Here is a 22,740-nt window from a genome sequence, read left to right on the forward strand (position 1 = left end):
GTATCAGTGCAAAGTCCTGCCCTGAAGAGCGAACAAACAAATCAGTGTAGGAATGAAGGGGGTGGGCAGCCATGGAAACCAGTGCCTTTGCAAGGGGAAGCTGAGCCCAGGGTTGCTTGGCTGCGTTTTTTTCCCAAGAGATTTTTTTTCTAAAGGTGGAAATGAAAATGCTACCTAAAAGCATACCCAGCCTTAGATTATAGCTAGCAGGGAACCTCTGGTGCCAGGATTGTGTAAGGAGGAGGATCTAGGGTGACCAGATGTCCCAATTTTATAGAGACAGTCCCAATATTTGGGGCTTTTTCTTATATAGGAGCCTATTACCCCTCACTCCCTGTCCTAATTTTTCACACCTGCTATTTGATCACCCTAGGAGGATCTGAGTGACCTGGGTGTGGCTAGGATGTGGGAATGGGGACTCCATAATCCTGGTGCAGGAAGTGAAAATGTGCTTGGGCTCTATGCAGGGGTCAGGTTGCAGGAGGGGAGGTAGAAAGATGGTAGTATTCCTCCCAGCTCGGCCCACCAAATAAACTCCTCTTGTCACAGAAGATTGTAAATATGTTCATGATGTTGCCTCTTGCCTTTCCTGGGCTCCTTGAGTGGGGCTCTCTCTTGTTGGGGCTTGAATATGCGCATAGTCTCTAGGGCACCTTGGTTCTTGATCTGTGGTGGGGGAGGAGAAAAGTGATGATAACTCCCAAACAGCTCCTCTGGAGCACAGAAATGAGACATCACTCAGGAAATTGTGCAGCCCTATGCCTCTCCCTTGCTTTCTTACAGGAGGGTTGAAATAGTTAACAGGGATACTTTAAATATCCTCACTGAGCATCTGAGTTAATCCCTCAGTGAGATGCATGGGGGAAGTGTAGACCTCTCTGAGCGATTGTTCCAGGCTTGCTGCAGACTTCTCTCTGCTTTGGTTACTCGAGTCACATTTTTGTGGTTTTCATTTTTTTTTTTTTAAATGAAAACTTGAGATTCTGGAGAACAGGATAGTAGCTTCGGAGAAGCGCTGGTATCACATATGGGTGCATACTAGCTGTTTCTGAGCTGTTTTGTGGAGCTAATTACAGTGATGCTGGCTTTCTGAATATCTTCTGGGGCTGTTCCTGTGTGGAACTGACGGGAAGCTTTGTGTGTCTCGAAGGTCGTGGCTTTGTTTTGTGGCATTTTACAGGAGAAAATTTTTGCTAAGAGGCAAGTTATTCAGTTAGACAGATAAACACCAGGAAGTTAACTTTTGGCTTGCAATTTTAAAAAAAAGTCTTAGGCTGGGATTTCCAAGGAGCCTAAGGGAACTGAGAACTGAATTTAAATGGGATTTGGGTGCCTAACTCCCCTGGGCTCCTTGGAAAAAAAAAACAATCCAGGGAATGCACCATCTTTTCCAAATTGTTCGGCGGGAGGAGACTCAGACCCAGTTTCTTTCAGCGTTTCCGCACAGTTTTCTCAATTCTCTTCTATTTTGGCTGGTGATGGACCTGCTCTGTACCCTTAGAGATTCTTCCAGAATAACATCCTCCCGGTTTTGTTGGGTACCTGAAAATCTGTAATGGACAGGACTTCAAAGCTGTGCACAACTGCTCTGGGAAATCTCTCAACATTGCACTTCCCTTACTGTAGCTCTGCTCGTGGTAGACATGGTGGAAGTGCTTTTGTAGGGGTTTGGCACTGTTTTTAGCTAATCCTACTCAAAATAGATCTAGAAATCATGGTGAAAAGCCTTGGTTGCTAACACCCATACCATGGCTACCATCAGAGAAGCTGCAACTGATGCTGGTATATTGGTGGAAGATTTCTCAGTCAGGTGTGGACAAGACCTAAGAGCACAGGATATGCTTCTGATATCTGATTCAGGGAAATGTTGTAAGCCTGTCTCGCATAAGATTGAGAAAGCTTGCTGAAGTATTGACTCAATCTTTAGCATGAGGACAATATATAAGGTTTGATTAGAGCCTTGCAACTCATCTGTAACAGGATGAAGTTGAGGTTCTAATGTGATTGCACATATATCAGCTCTGATACACAAGGTTGGTTGTGCCTGGTATAATGCAGTTACCACTGATAGGGTTGTCAGGTGTTCAGTTTTTGACTGGAAAGTTCGGTCATAAAGGGGACCTGGCAGTGTCCGGTCAGTAGTGCTGACTGGACACTAAAAGTCTGGTTAACAGAATAACCACAATCAGATTCCCTGCCAAGAGGGCACGAAGAGCCTGAAGGAGCAGGAGCCTGGAGGATCTGCTTTCTGCTCAGCTGCTGAGGGAGAGAAGTGACTGTCTGGCTACCAGACCCAGCTCCAGCATCTCCGTCAGAGAGGTAGGTGCCAGTGCTACCTCTGCCTGGGAGGGGGGGATCCTGTCCACCTCACCTCTGCCCCACTGTATTCCTGTCCCTGCCCCTTGCTCCGGGGACTGACCCCCCCTACTGTGCCCCTGCCTCAGCTCCTCGCTCCAGGATCCAACTCCTTCCTCCACCCTGCTATGCCCCGATTGGGCGGGCAGGCAGGCAGGCTCCACATCAGCTCCTCCCCACCTGGCTCTGCAGGCGGCAGGTGAGTCCTGGGACGGGGGAGTGAGTGACATTGGGGAGGGGGAGCAAATGATGGAGGGAGATGGGGAGGGGAGTGAATGAGGGGCAGGGCCTGGAGAAGAGGTGTGGGTGGGACCAGGGGTGTCCAGTTTTCAGCAATTAGAAAATTGGCAACCCTATTACTGCAGTGTACCTCTCAAGTCCCCCTTCCCCCCAGAAGCCCCTGTAACTCCTAGAGATCCCCTAACTAACCTGTGTTAAAGGAAGTCCAGAGGCTCCCTCATTCTGTTGCTTTGGGGTGGGCTTTAAGTGAGGGCCATCACCTTCTAATCCATCAGGGCCTCCATGAGGCAAGAGCAGCGTGAGCATGCTCTCCATAGAAGAGCATAAGAGAGGACATATTCCCTCTCTGGCTGCAGCCACTGTTCCACACAGGGAGAGGTAGGTAGGGCCTCATTATCCCTTTCATGGTATCCAGAGAAACCTCAGCAGCTCTCTAGCAACCCTGCACCAGCGAAATGAAGCCCCTTAATTCCGAGAGTGTAGTTGCGATGGCCTATGTTGATGCTATCTGCCTGTGTCTCGGTCTAGCAGTGACTGTCATCAGACAGAAGGTATTTTCTCCATCTGCAGTAATGGGGTGGGAGTTCTAAGGTCCCTGGTTCCCAAAAAGAAATGGGGAGTAGCAGTAGACTGAGGGGTGTGAATGTTCCATCTGGATGTTCATCTCGGTCTCTAGGTGAATTTACAGGAGTTCGTCTACTGAAGACAACTGCAAAGGGAGCTTATGAGTGAATTCATGCAACTCCCAAGAATCAAACCCTGCAGGGCTCTTTCCCCCTCTTTGATGTTCCTTTAATTATTCCACCAGTTGAATGTTGTATTCTGTTTTGAAGATCACAGGCTAAATCTCACTCCATTTGCTTCTAAATGGATCTCTTACTGCTCTCTGGTAAGAGGGTCATTCTGAGAAAATGGAAAAGGATGACCTGTCTGCCCCATGAGGATTGGCTTTCTTAAATGGCCAACACTTTCTTGATGGAAAAGCTTTCATTTGCAGACAGCAATAATGACAAAATGTGGCCCTTCTGTGACAAGCTAATTGCAGGTACTAAATGCATTTGTCTTTTTATATTTAAGGGTCCTCAGGGATTGGCACACCACTAACCTCTGTGACAACTGGCTCCATGTGTAATGCTGCCTTGCGATTTTGATGTGAGGTTTATAATGTTTATATTTTTATGTATGTACATCTCCCCATCACTTGATTTTAATGTGACATTCGCAAATCACTGATTTCCTCTTGATCTGAAATTAATTCAGCTGTTCACCTAATACTCTTTCTCTGAAAATGCATGAGAACAGAATGGACTTTATATTTCATGTTCCATTTAAAGAACAATAGTGGTACCTAATATCTGAGAGCTGGGTTCTGCCATTCTTACTACACGAGAAGTCTCATTGGTCTGGATTGAGACTTTGGCTGTATCCCTGTGTAGCAGTAATTGAGTGCAGTGCATCTACTACTCCCCAGTAGAGTATATAGGTGGGGAGTGAGCACAGCCTAAAATCCGTCCCAAACATATTAGCATAAACTAACAGCAAATTACGACCCCCGGTCTCCCGGAGGAGCAAGGGAAAAGCAGAGAAGGGAATGTGAGGCCTAAATTCCTAGGGGTTATTGTAATTTACAATATTATTTTTATGTGAGATCAGTGATGCTTGAAAAAAGGTTTAGGCCCTTGGATTCAGCTGAATAAACCTTGGCAAGTCAGAAATTGATTAGAATTTTCCCAAAATTTAAGACCTGGCCCCACCAAACCCTGAAACCCTTGCCTTAGAACCACTATCTCCCCACAGGTCCTGGCTCTCCCTTACTTCCTATGCCATCCTGACAGGTGATGGCCTGGCAGTCTGGTAACTCTCCAGAAGTGGGATACCATCTCCAGGGAAAGCTGGGAAGCTTCCTTCCCTCATCTGGTTCTTGATGTCTTCAGCCCATTCAAGGCATCATCTTCTGGGAATGTCCAGGCATCCTGCTCACTTGTTCTGGTAAGACCAAGTAACACCTTTGGTGGATCCCAAGTGACTTGCCTCTTTCGAATGTGTAAATCGCTTTGATCTTAAACTCCAGAGTGCACCATAAGATTGTAAAATGTTGGAATATGCATGGTTGCCCTTTCCTTCAGCTGAGATTAGTGATTCTCCTGGGAATAATAAAGGAAGGGAATGATCTTCCATACTCAGGGATTTTACAGTTCCTTAGTGCGTTCTAGCCAAGTGAGAAGAAAATTCTTGTCACAGACACATCTCCCAGTGGGGTGAATGTACAGACGCTCATCTTGAACAGCTGCAGTCCCTGGTAAGTAAGCTTCATTTTTTCTTTTTCATTAAGAAATGGGAAGCATGTAGCTCATTAATTTTAATATTAACTGTTTAAGGAGCAAGTTAATTTTGTCCTGATCAAAGCATCCCTGTTTCTTGTGCTCCGTCATTTAGAGATGAGTCAGTATTTCCCCAGTTTATGACTATTGTGTAGTTTGCATCCATTATAAAATGTGAGCAAAATTTTAGCATAGTGACTCATTATTAGGCTACTGGAATAGGAATGAATTCTGTACAAGGAAAGAATATTGCTACATTGGTCTGTGACTAGATTGAGTGGAGCAAACTGAGAATCCATCTAAAAGATTTTTTTGCATAACATCTTCCATCCTGTCACCAAGAAACTGTGCTGGGATTTTCTGTTTAGCATTGGGCAGTGCTAGTGGTCAATAACGTACGCATTCCTTGCATGGCCTGCTCTCTTTTTGGTACAATGAGACTGTTTCTGGTGGAGCTCCATTGATTTCAATGGAGTTATTTCTGAATCCCATCACAGAGGTCAGAATCAGTCCCCCAGCTCTGCAGCTGGTGTCAGCCAGCTCATCATCTCTCAGGACTCAGTTGTACACTTTTGACATAAAGATTATTGTTGTTCCTGCATTGGTTTTTATAAGAGTTCCTTAGGGAAAAAGCTTGCTTCTGTTCAGCTGTTTTCCTGTTGACCAGGAGCTAGTAGCCTCTTGCATCTCAGCATTAGTTATTTCAGTTTTGAGGGCCTGAATGGGTTTTTAAATTAAAGTCGGAAAATGTTTGTTTTGGAGATGCACTTTGATGGCTTCTTCCTCTGAGCAACACAATTGCGCATAAATGAGGAAATTAATTGTGCCTTTGCTCAAGGGAGCTGGCTTTTCCCTATTTAGAGCCCTAATTAGAGTAATTAATCATTTCTGCTTTTGCTTTCTAAGCTTGCAGACTAGAATATGGTCCATTCTTGTTCAGAGCAGAAATGTAAAAACTGGTTCTCCTTTACCTGATGCTTTGCCCATGTTACTTCTACCAGCTTTTATACTCTTTGAGAGCTAGCACTGAAACCACGAACAAGTTGAAATGATTGTCAAGGATGAAAAAAGAGGAAATGGTCAAAGATCTCTGTTTTGTGGCTCTTGGTTGGATTTACTTCCCTTCTGATTTTAACTATCTCTGCTAGTTGGCTTGGTATGCCTATTTTTCTTTTAAGATGAGCTTCTTTGGAAGAAGTGGCACACCATTCGTTGTGGTGTCAGAGGTTTCTTTTATCTACCAAGAGTCAGCTGAGAAATTTCCACCAGAGAAGCATCATTTACCCAGGCCTTATCTGCGGAGTGTCATTTTGAAGACTGCAGTTAATTCTGGCCTTGGACTTTATGACATTATTGAGGGCTACATAGGCACCTTGCAATCCAGGCCATGTTAAGGGATGGCACAGAGCTATGCTGCCCCCAGAGGGGAATAGGGATTGACTTGTGAGTCATGATTCAGTCCCTGATTGTCCTGTGAAGAAGTAAGCTGCATGAGCCCTTTGCCTTGTATAATTTATTCCCCCTTTCCCACACTGATACAAATGCATTGCTGTGAGTGGAGCCAAACCTCTGCCCAGTCCTTGCTCCAGATTGCACAGGTGGCGACAATGTGGGTAGCCCATTCATTGCAGAAGAGGATTCCTTGTACCCCCTTATTCCCCTGCACTGGGCGCACAGTTGTGCCCACAATAAAGCCTAAAGAGATCTTGAGGCAACATTCCATGGACACTTCTAACAAATAGCCTGGTTTAGGGAACAGTATGGTCAGAGACAACAAGAGAGTTTACATCCTCTCTTTTACTATGTGCTAGATTGGGATACTCTTGCTCATGTTTGGTAAGCCCTTACTCCGTGAACAGTTGGGTTGATTTCATAGGGACATCACCTGGAACAATGTACTACTCCATAGGAGTGAGAGTTCTATAGGTTAGCCCTAAATATGTTTAAAAAAATGTGTGTGCATGAATATGATATCTGCCAGGAAAAAATTGCAAGTTAAAGTCAATCAGACATAAGGTGAAGTTCTGAATACATTGTACAACAGAAAACCAGTTCTAGTAGTACATGCAATGGTGCGTTGAAATCCCCTGCTTTCCTCATATGTTTCCAATAGTTGTCAGGAAAATGTTGTGGAAGAAAATATCCATTTTCCTTTGGTGCATAGATGCCTTGCCAAAGCCATTCTAACCCTGGCCAGGTCCATATTCCCTGTAATGAAGTAGCAGTTGATACTTTAAATAGCATTTTTATCTATTTTGTTGCTTTTGTCAAAAGAGTAATGGACTCCTGTAGTCTCAGCCCTGTTTGTGCATAGATGCATTTGCTGGAACAAGGTCAGGACTGCTTTTGAGGTAAACCAGTGTGTGGGACTTTTCAACAGCATTACTCAGACTTAGAACATCTGATCTTGCAGACCTAACACAGGTAAAACTCCCACAGACTTCAGAGGGATACATGAGACAATAGATGTTTGTAGATAGATTTTTTTTTTAAAGAAACAAAAAACCTGTATAACTGCAGGATACTAGCAAGGCTTTCTCATGTATTCTTCCTCTTTTCTATTTATTGTACCCCTGACTGATCCAATAATTTAATATACCATAGCATTCTCTCACCTGAGCACAGGAGAGGCAATGCACAAGCACAGGGTCGACTTGACTCCATGTGTGTAGGGAATTCCTCTGGCAGTCGCTTGGCTGAGAGAGATTGAATAGACATTGTGAATCAAGACTGGTCTCCTGACTAATAGCTCTCAGAGAGCAGTCAGTTTAGAGACGAACACAGTGGCTAGAATACCTAGCTCCCATATAGAGGTGATGAAATCACTTCCATAGTGTTCACAGGGAGATGAGGACAGTATTCTACCCACTCATCCTATCCATTGTTAATTGGGCTTAGGGAGGTCCTTTCCTCACTCCCATATGGTAGTTTTGTAGAAATCTCCATGGTCCTCGTACAAGGACCAGTTTCCCTTCTTCTACCTGTCCTCAATATTGATGGTTCAAGTGTAGAACCTTGGCAATAAGGGGATAACACTCTTCTTAGTGTTACATAAAGCAGGGCCAGGATTTGACCCAAATTGCAGTGCTATCTCCTGGCTTCATCACCACTTAACAGATACGCAAAACCAAACCATCCTGGGCATAGTAGCAGGTGGTCCATAAGCTTGGCCTGCTCAATGTACTTATATACCAGATGCTAGCATATAAATGTCATGAGTGTGCATGCCACTCATGGGCAAGCCACAGCAATATGTTATACAGTATGTATAGGAACATGAAATCATTGTACATTAAAACAATGTTCAGGATAAAACTTAGTACAAATTGTATCTCTTGGCAGCTCAGGGTAATGATCCAGGATTTCTTGGTGATGTAGAAGGGGAAGATGCCATTCCAGTCAAACTCTTTTAAATCAAATAATCCAGTTTCACAGTGTTGGCAGAAACCCCTTTCTGTTCCCTTCAGATGGCAACATACCATGTCAGAAGCAGAACGTGATTTCTCGGCAACGATCAGAAGTCATGTCTCGGAGTTAGTTTCAATGTTAGTATCAGGATGGGTGCAAATCTGTTGATCAATATCCACCAAAGTTGCAACTGGGATTTCTTGCAAAATCACTTCTGCTGGTGAAGTTCAAGAACTTTTATCTGGTCTTCGGCTTGGGCCTAAGAACAACAAGTATGCTTTCTATTTCTTGGCCTGGATCTTTTCTACTGAGTGTTGGTTGCAAGAGCCATCATAGAAAAACCATCAACTCAACATCCTCCTCTTAATTTCGGATGCCCACAAAACACAGATTGGAGAATCACCTCTGGTTCTCTCTATCTTCTAGTTTTGTTTTTTAAAAAAGTTGTCCCATTTAGCACCTGTATATCTTCATTTGCTAATATTTCCCCTCCTCAGCATCATAAAAGTAGATCTTCCAACTGCTTGATCTGTTTCTGAAAATTACGGAATTAGCTGTTCATAGCACATGTGCAGCTCTTGAGAGCACTCATGGGTAATCAAAACATCCTGGAAACATTTAACAGCTTTCAACCTATTTGCACTTCAGTTTCATCCCTTCTCCAGGACTCTAGCTAGACCATCTTCTGTCTGTTCCAGCAATTTCATGGTAATCCAGGAACGGTCAGATATTTGGAGGAGCAGCAGCATGAAATTCCATATGGATTTTTTTTGTATGTGTTGGAGCACAATCCCCTTTTTTGCAGTATTTTCTCTTAGGAGTAGTTTGGTTCAAAATATATGTATAAATTAGCTGAAATTACATGCATCTACTCAAATCTTACATTCCCCTATGGACATATTTGTAAGGTTATAAATTTTAATCATGCATATATGATGATTAAATGCACCTCAGACATGTCTGCAGCCTGCAGGGAGCCCCTGTGCTGCTTTGGAAAGGACTGTCTCTTGCACCACTTGGTGCAGCTCTGCACCACTCCCTTCCCAGGCAGTGACTGACTGCCACAATTTGGGCCACATCAAGCCTGATCCTGCAAGGTGCTGAGTTCCTCCCTCTGACCACAGTAGAATTAAGTGCACTCGGTATCTTGCAGGATTAAGCTAATATTTTCCCTAAATTTAAATACTTTCCCCTAAATTTAATAATTTAAACTCCTGAGGATTTAATTAGGTTTAGTGAACTGAATTAGGATTTAAAGGTGGCTAAGGGGAAAATGCAAAGATTTCTAGCACCTTCTCTAAAATAAAGTCTTATGGTTTTTGAAAAGATTTCAAAAGCGTGTGCTGAAAATACTCTCTTGGATATATTTCCCTGTATCTAATGCAGATTCTCACTTAAAAACAATGATGGATCTAGAACATGAAGTCCTCTTTATCCAAAAACATCCGTACAAGTTCCCCTCTTCACCCCACCTATATGCCTTAACTCTGTTCTAGAGGGACCACGTATAAGACTATTTCAGCCTTCATGCCTTTCAAACCTTGACCGCTGATAAGAATAGCAAAATTGACAACTGTGGTAGTGACTTTTATGGTGTTCAGTAGACATCTGTCCCCTAGGAACAGGACTGAGACTACTGACTTATTCACAAAGACTGCCAGACATAAAAAGCAACAACTACTAGACGTTACCAAACTGGATCACCATAGAATCAAATCTGGAAGCGACACACCAGCTACTTCTATGATCAATCCTCCCTTGAGGCAATCCAGTCTTCTGGGCCATCTACACAATTTTGATTCTTCAGTTCTCTCCATTTCCCATAATACATATAACTTTACAAATAGGCAGCATGCCGCCAGTGATACTTTATATGATATTTTAATAGAAACATATTTTTCTTCTATAAATCTAATGAAATCTTTCAAATATCTGAAACTCAGCATAGGACTATTGGGCCAAATCTTTGTCTTTAATCATTACTCCAGTATAAACCCATTGAAGTCCATAAGGATTTGTCCTGAAGGGAATGAAAAGGGGACTTCAGGATTTGATCTGTTGTAAATGAGATATACACCCATGACAGGGCAATTACCGCATCCAAAACCTTCATGCTTCAGTCTCAGGGTTATCATGCCATTAGAACTCTGTATATAGCCTTATAGTTCACTATTACATGATTTGCTCTGTCTGAATATAGAGTGAAATGTATCCCTGTGCAGAGGACCAGCACAGGCACCACTTAAAACCTATATTGAGAGCATAAGTTGTGCATAGGTTTTGTGTTTATCCCTCTGCACTGCGGTGAATTTCACCCATAGATGGCATATGCAGCACAATGGTCTCCACCTTGATACTAAGAAAAGGAGTACTTGTGGCACCTTAGAGACTAACAAATTTATTTGAGCATAAGCTTTCATGAGCTACAGCTCATGTAGCCACAAGGACTCCTTTTCTTTTTGCGAATACAGACTAACACGGCTGTTACTCTGACACCTTGATACTGTAACAGCAAGAACATACCAAAGCAATGCAAATGAATGATGTGCTCTAATTCCTCTCAGTGACAGTGTGTTGGTTCGGGGGCGCTTTCTGAACTCAGTGCAATTTAAACTGAATTGTTGCAACATATTGATTAGATGGGGAATTTCATATAACATTGCACTGGTCTTTCTGGACCCCATTTTATATCTGCTGAGTTTCACAGTACCACAGTGATTTTGTAGAGTATGTGTGTAGTCATGTACAATAGCAGCTTTTTGAGGTTAAATGGCCATTTAGAAAAAAATAAAGTTTTAAAATGGTGAGTCTACAGTAAGAATTTAATCTTATTCTTCCATACTAAATTTAAAAGGAGTTAATAGCCTGTATTAAGGAGAGAGACCTCAGTTGTGCTTGAAGAATTTCATTATATAAAATTTTTAAAAAATAGAACTCGTTTGAGTATTTAAATAACTAAAAAGGCATCAAAAAACCTCTGAATGCTCTATAACTAAAAATATTGCTTAACTTACTTAAGTAGATTTTAATTCAAAGCAGGACTAATGGGGGGTGGGGGAAGGATAGCTCAGTGGCTTGAGCACTGGCCTGCTAAACCCAGGGTTGTGAGTTCAGCCCTTGAGGGGGCCATTTAGGGATCTGGAGCAAAAAATTGTGGATTGGTTCTGCTTTGAGCAAGGGGTTGGACTAGATGACCTCCTGAGGTCCCTTCCAACACTGATATTCTATGATTCTAATAAATGTAATGCCAGTTTTCCACCTGATGCATACTTTGTCCTGGAAATTGCAACTAAATGTTATTTTGAGTAGCAATGTTAGGTATAACTATAAGACAAGAAGGAAAGATGAAATGAAGAGCATTAGGCTTTTCTTATAGGATATGCTGTGCTTTAAAACATATTTTATTGATCCTAAAATTACAATATCAATTATTGACATTTTTGTTGAGGATCAATCTCAGATTAAATGGCAAAATGGAGAAAAGGTTTTCATATGTACTAAGTCCAAACCCAGAAACAGATTGCCCTCATCACATTAACTTTTTTTTTAGAAACCTTTTCTGATGATTAAACATTACATTTGAAATATATCTAAGTTATACCAGTCACCATAGTGCCTTTTGGTGAACCAAAGAAGTCCTATAGTGAAATCAAACTTAGAGTATGAACTGTACTAGTTTAATAAAAATTTCTTTTAGCATCAAATGCTCTTTTTTAATTTACATTTATTCTGTCTGTCAATTACAATGCAAAATATAGTAACTTAGTTAAGCAAGATGTTGGAGTGTGTGAAAATCATTCATCTGAATTACTAATAGGCTGGTGGCATTTTCTTTTCATACAGAGGCCCAATTCTGCGCCGGCCGAAGACAATGGGCCTGATTCTCCACTGTCTTGTTCCTTTTTTGGTCACTTACACCTGTGAAAAGGCATTGGAAAATGGAGGTGAAGTTCAGTACCATTCACACCCACTTTATATTACCTTTGCACAAATGTGACTAAACAAAGTGTAAAGCAGTGGCTGATCAGGCACAATGGGAGTGTTGACATGGTCTTCAATTACAGCAAGACTGGGACCTAAATGAGTGTGTATGTATGGATACACGTGTTAACAATATATGTGTTTTTCCCCTTGTTTTATTATGTTTATGGAATAAAATCCTGTAAGGTAGTTAACCCCCCACCCCACCCCCCAGTGACCTATATCAAATTTGCTTTTGCATTTACTCTGTCAATCACATGACATATGGGATATAATTTTAAAAAGATTGAGTAGCATGAGCCCTCTAATGTAATTAACCTAAAATTCTAATACTACACCAGCCTATTTTCAATTTGGGCATAATACTATATATACACTCAAACATTATTGCTCAATCTATATAGTAATGATTTTCAAAATTACTAAAAATGGCTCCATGACACTTGGATCACGCTTGTGAAGCTTCTTCTTGTACTTTGTATTTATAAGTTTCTTCTCACTGAGAAATAAATACATTTGCGTTTTACCATAAAAGTTAGTCACCTGATACCTGAAACATTTGGATACCATCTTTAAGAAAACAGGGCTTGTTTGGTCAACTTGCCTGTCTAATTTTATATGTATAAAAAGGGTGTGACACCATGTTACCTTCTTTACATTTCTGTTGATACAAATAATACATATCTGAGCGCTAGTATTTCATGCTGCATCTTACCTGTTGTGCCAGAAGACTAATATATTGTTTTACACATGTATTATGTGGAGTAGCTAGAATCATTTGTGTTGACTCCTACTCCCATTGAAGTCAATGGCAAAAGTCCCATTAACTTCAGCAGTAGTTGGATTTAGATTGATTTTCTGGCATGTTTTCCATCACTAAATTAAACTATTAATAGGGGAAAAAAGCCCAAGTGAAGAAAGATATGAATTTAGGAATTAGCTGATCCACAAACAATGTTTAAACATAATGGCATTCTGAAAAGATAATATTTAAATAACACAACAAAAGTGAATTTAACAATTTAAGATTTTGAGTTTAAAGTTATTACATATTTAAACTTGAATGTAATAGGTAGCTTTCTTGACTTTCCATTTATTTCCCTGAGCACTGGTCTTTGGAACAACTGGAGTTTCAGACTTATCTAATTTTATGAACCCTAAAATATTGGTATTTCCTGTTAAAAATCAATTAAAGTTTTTAAAAAATTCCATTGTATAGCCAAGATTTTAAAAATAGACACCTGCTGTTAGCCTTCTAAATCTTTATTTAGCCATTTCAAGTAATGGCCTAACTTTTAAAAGGACTCAGCACCCAGCAATTCCCCTTTAAATTCAGTGAGTGGCTGGGTGCCCAGCTTTTTTGCTAATCAAGCCACTTATTCAGGAGCCTAAATAAGGATTTAGCATCCTTCCTTCAGTTACCCATTTTGTAAAAAAAAAAAATAAAATAAAAAATAAACCATCAAAACCAAAAACCCAAACCCCACAACCTTGGCTCTCTCTATTATATAAAATATGAAATTTCTGGCTAAATCAGCACTGTATGTAAGGACTACAGGATTGGGTTTAAAGGGGGTGAAATTTTCCCCTTGTGCAGAGGGCCAGCATAAAGTCTATTTTGAAGACTTAAGTAGGACTTAAACAGGGCTTTGGGCTGGCCTTCTCCACAGGATAAAATTTCAGCCAAATGAAAAGCACTGTATCACTAGACTTCCACAATTTAGAATTACTTGGCAAACTTGGAATAGTTGCATTTGATCCCATATCTAGAGTAAAGATTTGTTATGTGTTTCATAGATATAGTTTATTTTCAAAAGACTTCTAAGGCATTCTGCATTTTAGGCTATACAAAGTGTGCAAATCAAAACGCTTTAGAAAACAAAATAGTGCAGAGAGGCAGCAACATTTTTTAGGCTAAAATGTGAATTTACTGATTCTAAGGCTGTAAATTACTTTTCTCTTGGCTTCTTAACGTTTAAAAATAACTCTGTCCCCCACAAAAATATGCCATAATTCTGTTTTCCCGTAACTACCTCTTCCTCCTACTATCTAATACACTGACATTACACAGTAGGTTCCAAAATGAGGATTAACAGAAGGGTTCTTATTTGTATAGGATTCCATTTTAATACATGCTAATTGAAAAAAAGAGGTGGAACGCCACCATCTGAAGTGTGCCTTTTTTGTTCTTTGGGCAACATTACTTAAGCCTTCACCTTTTCTGTGCAGCACAAAAATACACCATACTTGTTTCCCTTAATTATTACTTTCTCCTGCTATCTGATAAACTGACATCTCACAGCAGGCTGCTAAATGAGGATTAATAATTTCTTATTTTTTGGCTGGAATCCTTTTAAAATATGTCTGTATTTGCCAACTGTTGTAAATTAATCTACTTTTTTTTCTTTGCTCTCTGTGCATTAAATTATGCTTTCAACTTTTATTCTCCAGGTTTAGTGGCAATTTTAAGTATGATTCTGAAAATGTGTTTGGAAGGTGTGTTTGTACAACTTCTCCTTTAGAACTGTGACAATTACATCAATTAAGGCTGTTTAAAGTATATATTTTAAAATAAACTTTAATATTCAAGCTTACCAGATTGATGAATTTATAACAATAAGATGAAATTCTTTACAAGAGAAACTATGTAGTTGTACAAAACTAAACTTGTGTAAAACAAAACTAAGTCCTGCCTGGCATTAAAAACACAGAACTTGTTTACAAAAAGGAATGTACGTTACATTTGGACTTCCTTTTAATTCCTATATCCCACTAACATCTCAATTATTTTAGTAAAGTGATTAATTTTAGATTGCAATGAATCTACCAAACCTTTTCGCTGTAGACTTTCGAAAGCTTTTACAGTAAGAAGTTAAACAAAAGCAGGCACATTAGTGTACAAAAATGTTGCTGTATCTTTTTCCTTTTGAAAGTGCAGGTTTTTTTTAATGTGCATCCTACCAGACCCAACACAGGTTTTAATTCTCACTACATTTTAAATAGAATTTAAATCTTCAAGAAAGTGTAAACATAAGAATTTCCCCTAACAGCTGTGGTAAACATTACAGGAACGTCTTTTCGTTGTTAAAAATTTCTCTGTTTGAGAGGTAAAGAAGCTTCCTTACACTTTTCCCCTTACACTGGCTGGTTATTATAAATGGTATACTTTTGTACCGTTTTAAAGCTGAAGAAAAGACTATGATGATGATGATTCACTTTTAAAAAAAATTGGCCAAAGAGACATCAGGACGGGAAGAACCAACTCTTAAATGATTCTTGTCCAGCCTTTTAAAACTTGATCTTGATATTTAGCAGACAAGACAGATGGAAAAACTCCAGCAGGCAGAACCATGATAGTGAAAAATGTGCTAGTGGGACTGCTCAGTCACGCCCCAGCCTTCTTCACCAGCAGGAGCAGCGAACGGTGGGGCTCCGGCCAGGGTATCACTAAATGCAGCGATGGCGCTCGAGGCTGCGGGAGACTGAGGCTGAGCTTTTGCAAGGCGCTTAGCCGCAGCAGGCGTTAGCGCAGAGAGACGAGGGACGCGCGCTTCTTGCGCGGGCCGGTGAGGAGAGGGGGCTGATGCTGCCCGGCGTATGTTCCCCAAAAGCTGGGGCAGGGGCCGCCGGGTGCCAGCGGCTGATTGTCAGCGCAGGTGCGGTTCCCCGGGGCCAGCCCCTCGCTAGCTGCTGTTGGCGCAGGCCTCCCCGGGGTAGATCTCCTCGTAGGCCGGGGGCTGCTCGTGGGGCAGCGGGTAGCAGTAGGGATAGGAGGGGTTGAGCTCGGGGTCCATGGGCGAGTAGCCGGGCAGCTCCAGGGAGGGGTGCCCGCCGCAGTGCACCTCCACGCCGGCCTCGTCGAACACGTGGAAGACGCCCACGTTGATGTAGGAGACGGCCTGGAAGGGGCAGTCGGCCGGGGACAGCTCGGGCTCCTCGCTGGAGAAGATGGAGCCCTGGCTCGGCCGCGGCGCCCGCCGCCCGCCCGCTCCCCCGCCTCCGCCCCGCCGCCGCCTCCGTCTCCGCCCGCTCGGCGCCGGCCGCTGCTGCTGGCGGCGGCGCTGCCGGCGGAGCCCGCGCTGCTGGGCCGCCTTGTAGTTGCGGACGAGCAGCAGGCTGAGCAGGCCCAGCAGGCACTCGAGCGCGTTGAAGACGGTGGAGAGCACCAAGCCGCGCTGGTAGTCCCGCAGCTTCTGGCAGCGCAGCGCCGCGCCCGCCGCCCGCGGGCCGCCGCCGCCGCCCGGGCCCGGGCCGCAGTAGTGCGAGTATTTCCTCTCCACCAGCGACACCGTGTCGCCGTCGATGACGGCCCCGGCGAAGGCGCTCAGCACGCCCAGCATGAAGACCAGCGCGCCCAGCAGCAGGAAGTTCTGCCGGCCCCCCGGCGGCGCCGCCCCGCCGCCCCCGCCCGCCGCCGCCGCGGGCTGCTGCTGGCCCCCGGCCGCCTCCCCCTCCGGCGGGCGGCAGCAGAGCAGCGCCGAGCCCAGCAGCGAGAGGCCGGCGGCCAGCAGCAGCCCCGAGTAGAAGGCGCCGGCGGCGGTGCCCAGGCGGAAGGGCTCCCCCTTGAGCTCCGAGCCCAGCGAGAAGCACTTGAGGCCCACGGCGGCGGCGCTGAGCGCGCAGGCGAGCAGGAGGCAGCTGGAGAGCGCGGCGCAGGCTCCCCGGACACCCCACTTCATCCTCCGCTGCCCCTCCGCCTCCGCCGGCCTCCCGCCGCCTGCCTCGCCGCCGCCTCCTCCTTCCTCCGCCGCCTCCGCCTCCGCCTCATCCTCCCGTGTCCTCCGGCGAGGCGGCCGCCGCGCAGCGCGGGGACATGGTGGCGAGGGGGACCCGCAGCTCTCCAAAGGCGCCGCCGCCGCCGCTCCGCAGGCAGCCGCCGGCCTCAGTGAGCCAGGCGCAGCTCGCGCGCACACTCCCCGCCCCGCCGCCCGCCCTTATCGCGGCTGCTCCCGCTCCCGCTCCCGCTCCCGCTCCCCGCCGCGGCTGCTGGGAGGCGATTAATAATTGATGGCAACCGCCCGGCTGCCGGAGCAGGGGCGAGGAGCGCCGCCCGGAGCGGGCGGGAGGGTGACCTCAGCCTGCCGAGCCGAGCCCCGGCCCCCGGCGGGCACACGGCAAAGACTGGCCAGGGGCCTTGGCAGGAGGGATGAGATTGGGGCGGGGGGCGTTAGTCTTCAGCCCCCCTCCGCCCTCTGCCCCGCTGAGGTCACCTGCAGAGAGGCGGGAACAGGGCATCACCCCCGCAGTGGCACTGCTCTGCCCTGGCGGCCCCCGCTGCTCCCCCATGGTCGTGCCAAGGCTGCCCTGCTCCAGAGGGCGGCACTACGGTTCCTTGCAGCAAAGCGGAGAGACGAGGGACAAACCAGGAGCTGGCAAGCGTGATTTATCATTCCCCCCCCCCCGCCGCTAATGTTGGCAGGGTCCTTAAATTCCTTCCTCTTTTACCGGCTCGTGGCGGGGAAGGAGGGATGAGTCCCCCGGTACGGTTTCGGGTGATCTCACTGCACTGTGCAAGTTATTTTCATACCCGCTGCTGGCATTTTTAGTAGGGAATTCACAAGGGAGTGGAAGGGGGTTCACAAGGGAGGTTGGATCATTGAAGCATCTTCGAATAATAGTGAAAGGGACGGAGTGGGGAGGAGAGAGACTTCGGGTGGGTTTGTGTGATTGAAAAGTTTAGCACAGTGGTAGCGTGACTTAGGATGCGCCCGCACAGAGACATTTATCTCCCGACTCGGACAGCGTTCAGGGCTGAAGGCAGGAAATCAAATACATCCCCCTGGGAAAGGGATCTCACAGGAGAACGGGGAGCCACATTCATCCGCCTGCAAGTGACATGGAGCGGTGCGGTGTAGCTCTGTGGGTCCCAGCGTCTCAGAGAGTCAAGGTGGGCGAGGTTTTGCTTGGACCCACCTTTTACTGGACCAACTTCTGCTGGTGAGAGAGACGCTTTCCCTCTGCACCCAGCTCCCGCCGGTAATTGCTGCAGACCCGCCCCCGCCCTCATCAGGGGAACTCAGCTAAAGCGAGGGCGAGCAGCGTGTGGGACCCCGCTGGAAGTTAGAGGCAGGCGATTGCCTGCGCTCAGCGTCCGCTGCGAGTGAGGTGGTGCCTCGGCTACATTGCTGGGGCCTTTGGCTGTTCGCGCCTTTGCTTTGCTGCCAACGAGCTACGTGCAGACCTGTTTTAGCACCCGCGTCGATTACGTTAGGCGGGGCTTTTCAAAAGGCACAGCCATTGTAGGGGGCCGGCTACACTCCTAGTCCCTCCCCCGAAATAATCACACGATCGGCTCCCAGGAGCTGGACCCCGCCGGTCCTACGGCTCGCGGCACAGCCCCGGAGCGCTGGCTTGGAGACGCGCCGAGCTGCGATGGGTGGAGGGATGAGGAGATGCGGAGAATAGCAATGTGTGCTGCTTGCATGCCTGTTGCTCCAGCTGCTCCCGAGCTGCCTGCTTGCTACACGCACCGGGCTGCGTCTTTAGGACTAGGGAGGAGGCGTGGGAGAGGGGCTGAGTGGGTGTGGGAAGGGACCGGGACCGGATCGGTGCTTGTAACGATTGCATTGGAAGGGTGTTTCCGCCGTGTGTGGGAGGCGGCTCTGGGGTTCACACCCGCACGCCTGGGAAGGCAAAGTTCTGTCCGCCGACAGCCCCCGGCCCCCTGCGCTCCGCATCGCGCTGCGGATTAACGTCCCGGGCAGCTCCAGCCCCAGCCGTTCGCCCTGCAGCGCGCTGTCCCCTCCGTACTCCCGGCGGCGAAGTGGGCAGAGGATGATGCACCTGCTGCGGCCATTGGAAGAGGGGCTATGTGCAAACCATCTGCGTGCCCATTTTCAGCCGGAAACATGCACGGTCTCGCCCTCTGGCTTCCCAGCAGCCCTGGGGGTGTTAGGGGAGGAGCGATGTCAGCTACCCCCCAGCTGATCTGGAGGCTGCATTTTGCCAGACCCGTTGTTGTGAACCACCTCGCTCCCTGCAGATTTCCCAGGCGTAGACAGCCTGGCCAGCCCGGTGTGATCAGAGGCAGCGGGTGGCAACACTCCTCTCCTTTCCAGCGACACACACCAGCGAGGGGGAGGAAGGGATGGAGGTGAGGCGCTACAGCAACATTTTGCAGTCCCGACACAGGCAAAAGTCAAACCGTTCTGCAGGCAGCGTCAGGCCCGTTATGTGAGCCCCAAAAGATTGGTGGGATTTTTTTTAAAAGAGCCTCGGAATGCGTGTGTGTTCCCCAGCACAGTGCAAGCTGCTAAAACACACTGCTTTGCCTGCCTGATGGGTGCCCTCAACTAGACTGGTCTGCTGTCTTGATTTTTGTGTTTCATTTTGGGGGCTTTCCAGGAATAGCGATTGTGCAAGATCCTCCTTTGGGTTTGGGTTTGTTCTCATGGCATTTTGAGATTGCCCCCCTGCCTGTAGAATATTTTAACAATACTTGGGGTGTAGGGGGTGGTCCAAAAGCCTTTAAGCGCCTAATTAATTTTAAGTGGGACTTGTACTCCTAAATTACTTAGGGCCAGATTTCCAAAGGGGTTTAGGCACTTAAAAGCAGCAAGGTACCTACTGCAGTTTGCAAAAGCGACATGTGTGTCTAAAGCCCAATGAAATCCCTCTAGGTGCTTGCTGCATCCTTAGGCATGTAAATACCTTGGAAAAGTGCACCCTATATCTTCACATCTCCTAAAATGGCAATGCACTCTACCTGCACAATATTACATAACTGTAGCATTCAACTGCTGAGGTCCCTACCCAGAATGTCAAAGGGATTTGAGTGCCTAGCACCCATTGAAATCAACAGGAGTGAGGGACCTAAATACTTTTGAAGAGCTGGACCCTTGTGTCTGGTGAAGCCTGAGCACCATCTTGTAACACACAGTCTGAACTCCCCATCCATCCAGCAGATGCAGGGAAATGGGAAATGGTCTCTCCATGTGTGGGAAAGGAACTGCATCTAGTAGGAATTTATCACCTAACGAACTAATTACACTTAGAATGGACAAGCCTTTACTCAGTGACACATGACACAAATATTCCTATTTAAATAGGACAGAAATATAGAATTTGTATCTTATTGTTAAGAGCTTAACAAGATTCAGTAAAGGGTCAGCTGTTCATATTAATAGTTAGAACATTCACAGTTACATTAGATAAATTTTAAAAAATTATGCTTAGGGAAGAAACTTCCACTGGAGACACAATGGAGTTTCTTGTACCTTCTGAAGCATCTGGTTCTAGCTACTATCAGAGACAAGATAAGGATCCACTGATCTGGCAATGCCATGTTTCTGTGGTCACCCTTTCTGTCTTGTTGGTTTAGACTGTAAACTTTTCAGGGAGGTCATTAATATATACCCCCATTTCCTGTTCAACTCTTTTTGGGTTAAATCTCTGGGAATGCAGTAATAATACTATTCAATTAATAATAATAATAATAATAATAATAGTAATAAGACCTAAGTACTTTACTTTTTCAAAGCTCTGCACAAATATCCCCCAAATTGGTACCTTACATTGACCAACTGCCCTCTCTTACTCACGGGCATCACTAGGAAAGCAAACAAACCGTAGGATGCTACTAACCTAGGAAAAGGTGAAATAGTTACAAACTGCTTTAGTCTGAAGGACTACAGTTGAATCATCTAGGCCTGGTACCTAGAAGGTACATGAAAGTAAATGGAAAAACTCTCATTGACTTTATTGGGCTTAGATCAGGTTCATTGGTTGAAAGGATGGTCCTGTGGTTAGAACATAGGACCTGGAGATAGGAAATATGGGTGCTGTTCCCAGCTATGCAACAGGTTTTCTATGTACCCATAGGGCATGTTATTTAGGGTCAAATCCTGCCTCTACCTTTCCCTTCATGGCCAGCCCCTGGCAGCAGAATCAGAGTTCAGTTTTGTGAAGGAAGGATGCCTTGTGCAGCCACTCTTGCAGAAACTAGCCCAGTTGAGTGGCAGCTCCATGTGTGTCAGTTCACAGCAGGGAAGAGAGAGGCAGGCCTGGAAAGGATCTGGGATGGGTCTCGCCCTCCTGCAAAGAGAGGCTGGTAGGCCTATGGAGGTTGCTCAGGCTAGAGTGACTTGGTGGTGGAACCTTTTCCCTAGTGTGCTCAGCTGGGTGTTTGTACTGGGTGCTAGGGTGTAGATCACGGGTGGGCAAACGTTTTGTCCCAAGGGCCATATCTGGGAACAGAAATTGTATGGTGGGCCATGAATGCTCACAAAATTGGGGTTGGGGTGTGGGAGGAGGTGGGGCTGTGGTTGGGGGTGAGGACTCCAGGGTGGAGCCAGAACTGAGGAGTTCAGGGTGTGGAAGAGTGTGTGGGGGGGGCGGTGAGGGCTCTGGCTGGGGGTGCGGGCTCTGGCTGGGGGTGCGGGCTCTGGGGTGGGGCTGGGGATGACGGGTTTGGGGTGCAGGAGGGTGCTGTGGGCTGGGATCGAGGGATTTGGTGGGTGGGAGGGGGATCAGGGCTGAAGCGGGGGGGGGTTGGGAAGAGGCTCGGGGTGCAGGCTTCAGGCAGTGCTTACCTCAAGCTGCTGCCGGAAGCAGCGGCATGTCCCTTCTCCGGCTCCTATGCGGAGACGCAGCCAGGTGCCTCTGCATGCTGCCTCATCCGCAGGCGTTGCCCCTGCAGCTCCCATTGGAGTGGGGCCATTGGAGCATGAAGGAGCCAGATGGGGGCCATGCCGCTGCTTCCTGGAGTAGCATGGAGCGCCTCCCGACCCTGCTCCCCGGCTGGAGCACTGAAGGGGGGCCATGCTGTGGCTTCCTGGAGCCACATGGAGTGGCCCCTGACCCTGCTCCCCAGCTGGAGCGCTGGAGTGAGGCAAGCCTCAGACTTCGCTCCGCAGCGGGAGCTTGAAGGCCAGCTTAAAATGGCTGGTGGGCTGGATCCGGCCCATGGGCCATAGTTTGCTCATCCCCGGTGTAGATCAAAGAGCATTAGGAAACGTTTAGTGCACAGCAGTAGGGTCCATACAGCCAGTTAGTGCACAACACACTAGTGTACACCCTGGCTTGCTGTACACTAACTCTCCATCTAGGCCAGTGGTTCTCAAACTTTTGAACTGGTGGCCCCTTTCACATCGCAAGCCTCTGAGTGTGATCCTCCCCTTATAAATTAAAAACACTTTTTATATATTTAACACCATTGTAAATGCTGGATGCAAAGTGGGGTTTGGGATGGAGACTGACAGCCTGCGATCCCCAATGTAATAACCTCATGACCCCCTGAAGGGTCCCGACCCCAGTTTGAGAACCCCTGATCTAGGCAAACCCTAAGTTTCTCTGTGACTCAGCTACAGAAAGGAAGTGACAATGTTCTTTCACATCAATGTGGTGAGGCTAAACTCATTGATGTTTGTAACACATCTTGAGATCCCCAGACTATGCCATCTACATTACATTATTTTATCGTCTGCCTCTCCAGGCA

The 22,740-nt window shown here is 46.1% G+C and overlaps 1 protein-coding gene and 1 long non-coding RNA gene across 2 annotated transcripts in view; one reads left to right on the plus strand and one right to left on the minus strand.

Moving 5' to 3' along the window:
- The window catches only part of LOC122460126, a 34,514-nt gene extending 23,780 nt beyond the window's left edge, over positions 1-10,734 (plus strand). Inside the window, exon 3 of the long non-coding RNA XR_006281216.1 lies at positions 10,686-10,734. This is a non-coding gene — a long non-coding RNA (uncharacterized LOC122460126). The remainder of the gene's footprint in view (positions 1-10,685) is intronic.
- Positions 10,735-14,865: 4,131 nt separating this feature from the next.
- Positions 14,866-17,233, minus strand: TMEM271 (transmembrane protein 271). The gene has a single exon (XM_038401148.2). The coding sequence runs from the start codon at positions 16,982-16,984 to the stop codon at positions 15,989-15,991; it is 996 nt and encodes a 331-aa protein (XP_038257076.1). The 5' UTR covers positions 16,985-17,233; the 3' UTR covers positions 14,866-15,988.
- Between the last annotated feature and the right edge of the window lie 5,507 nt (positions 17,234-22,740).

This window comes from Dermochelys coriacea, chromosome 5, assembly GCF_009764565.3.
Source record: "Dermochelys coriacea isolate rDerCor1 chromosome 5, rDerCor1.pri.v4, whole genome shotgun sequence".
Classification (NCBI taxonomy): Eukaryota; Metazoa; Chordata; order Testudines; family Dermochelyidae; genus Dermochelys; species Dermochelys coriacea.

Coding starts and splice junctions, on each gene's coding strand:
- TMEM271 (XM_038401148.2), bottom strand. CDS start 16,984: ATGAAGTGGGGTGTCCGGGGAGCCTGCGCCGCGCTCTCCAGCTGCCTC.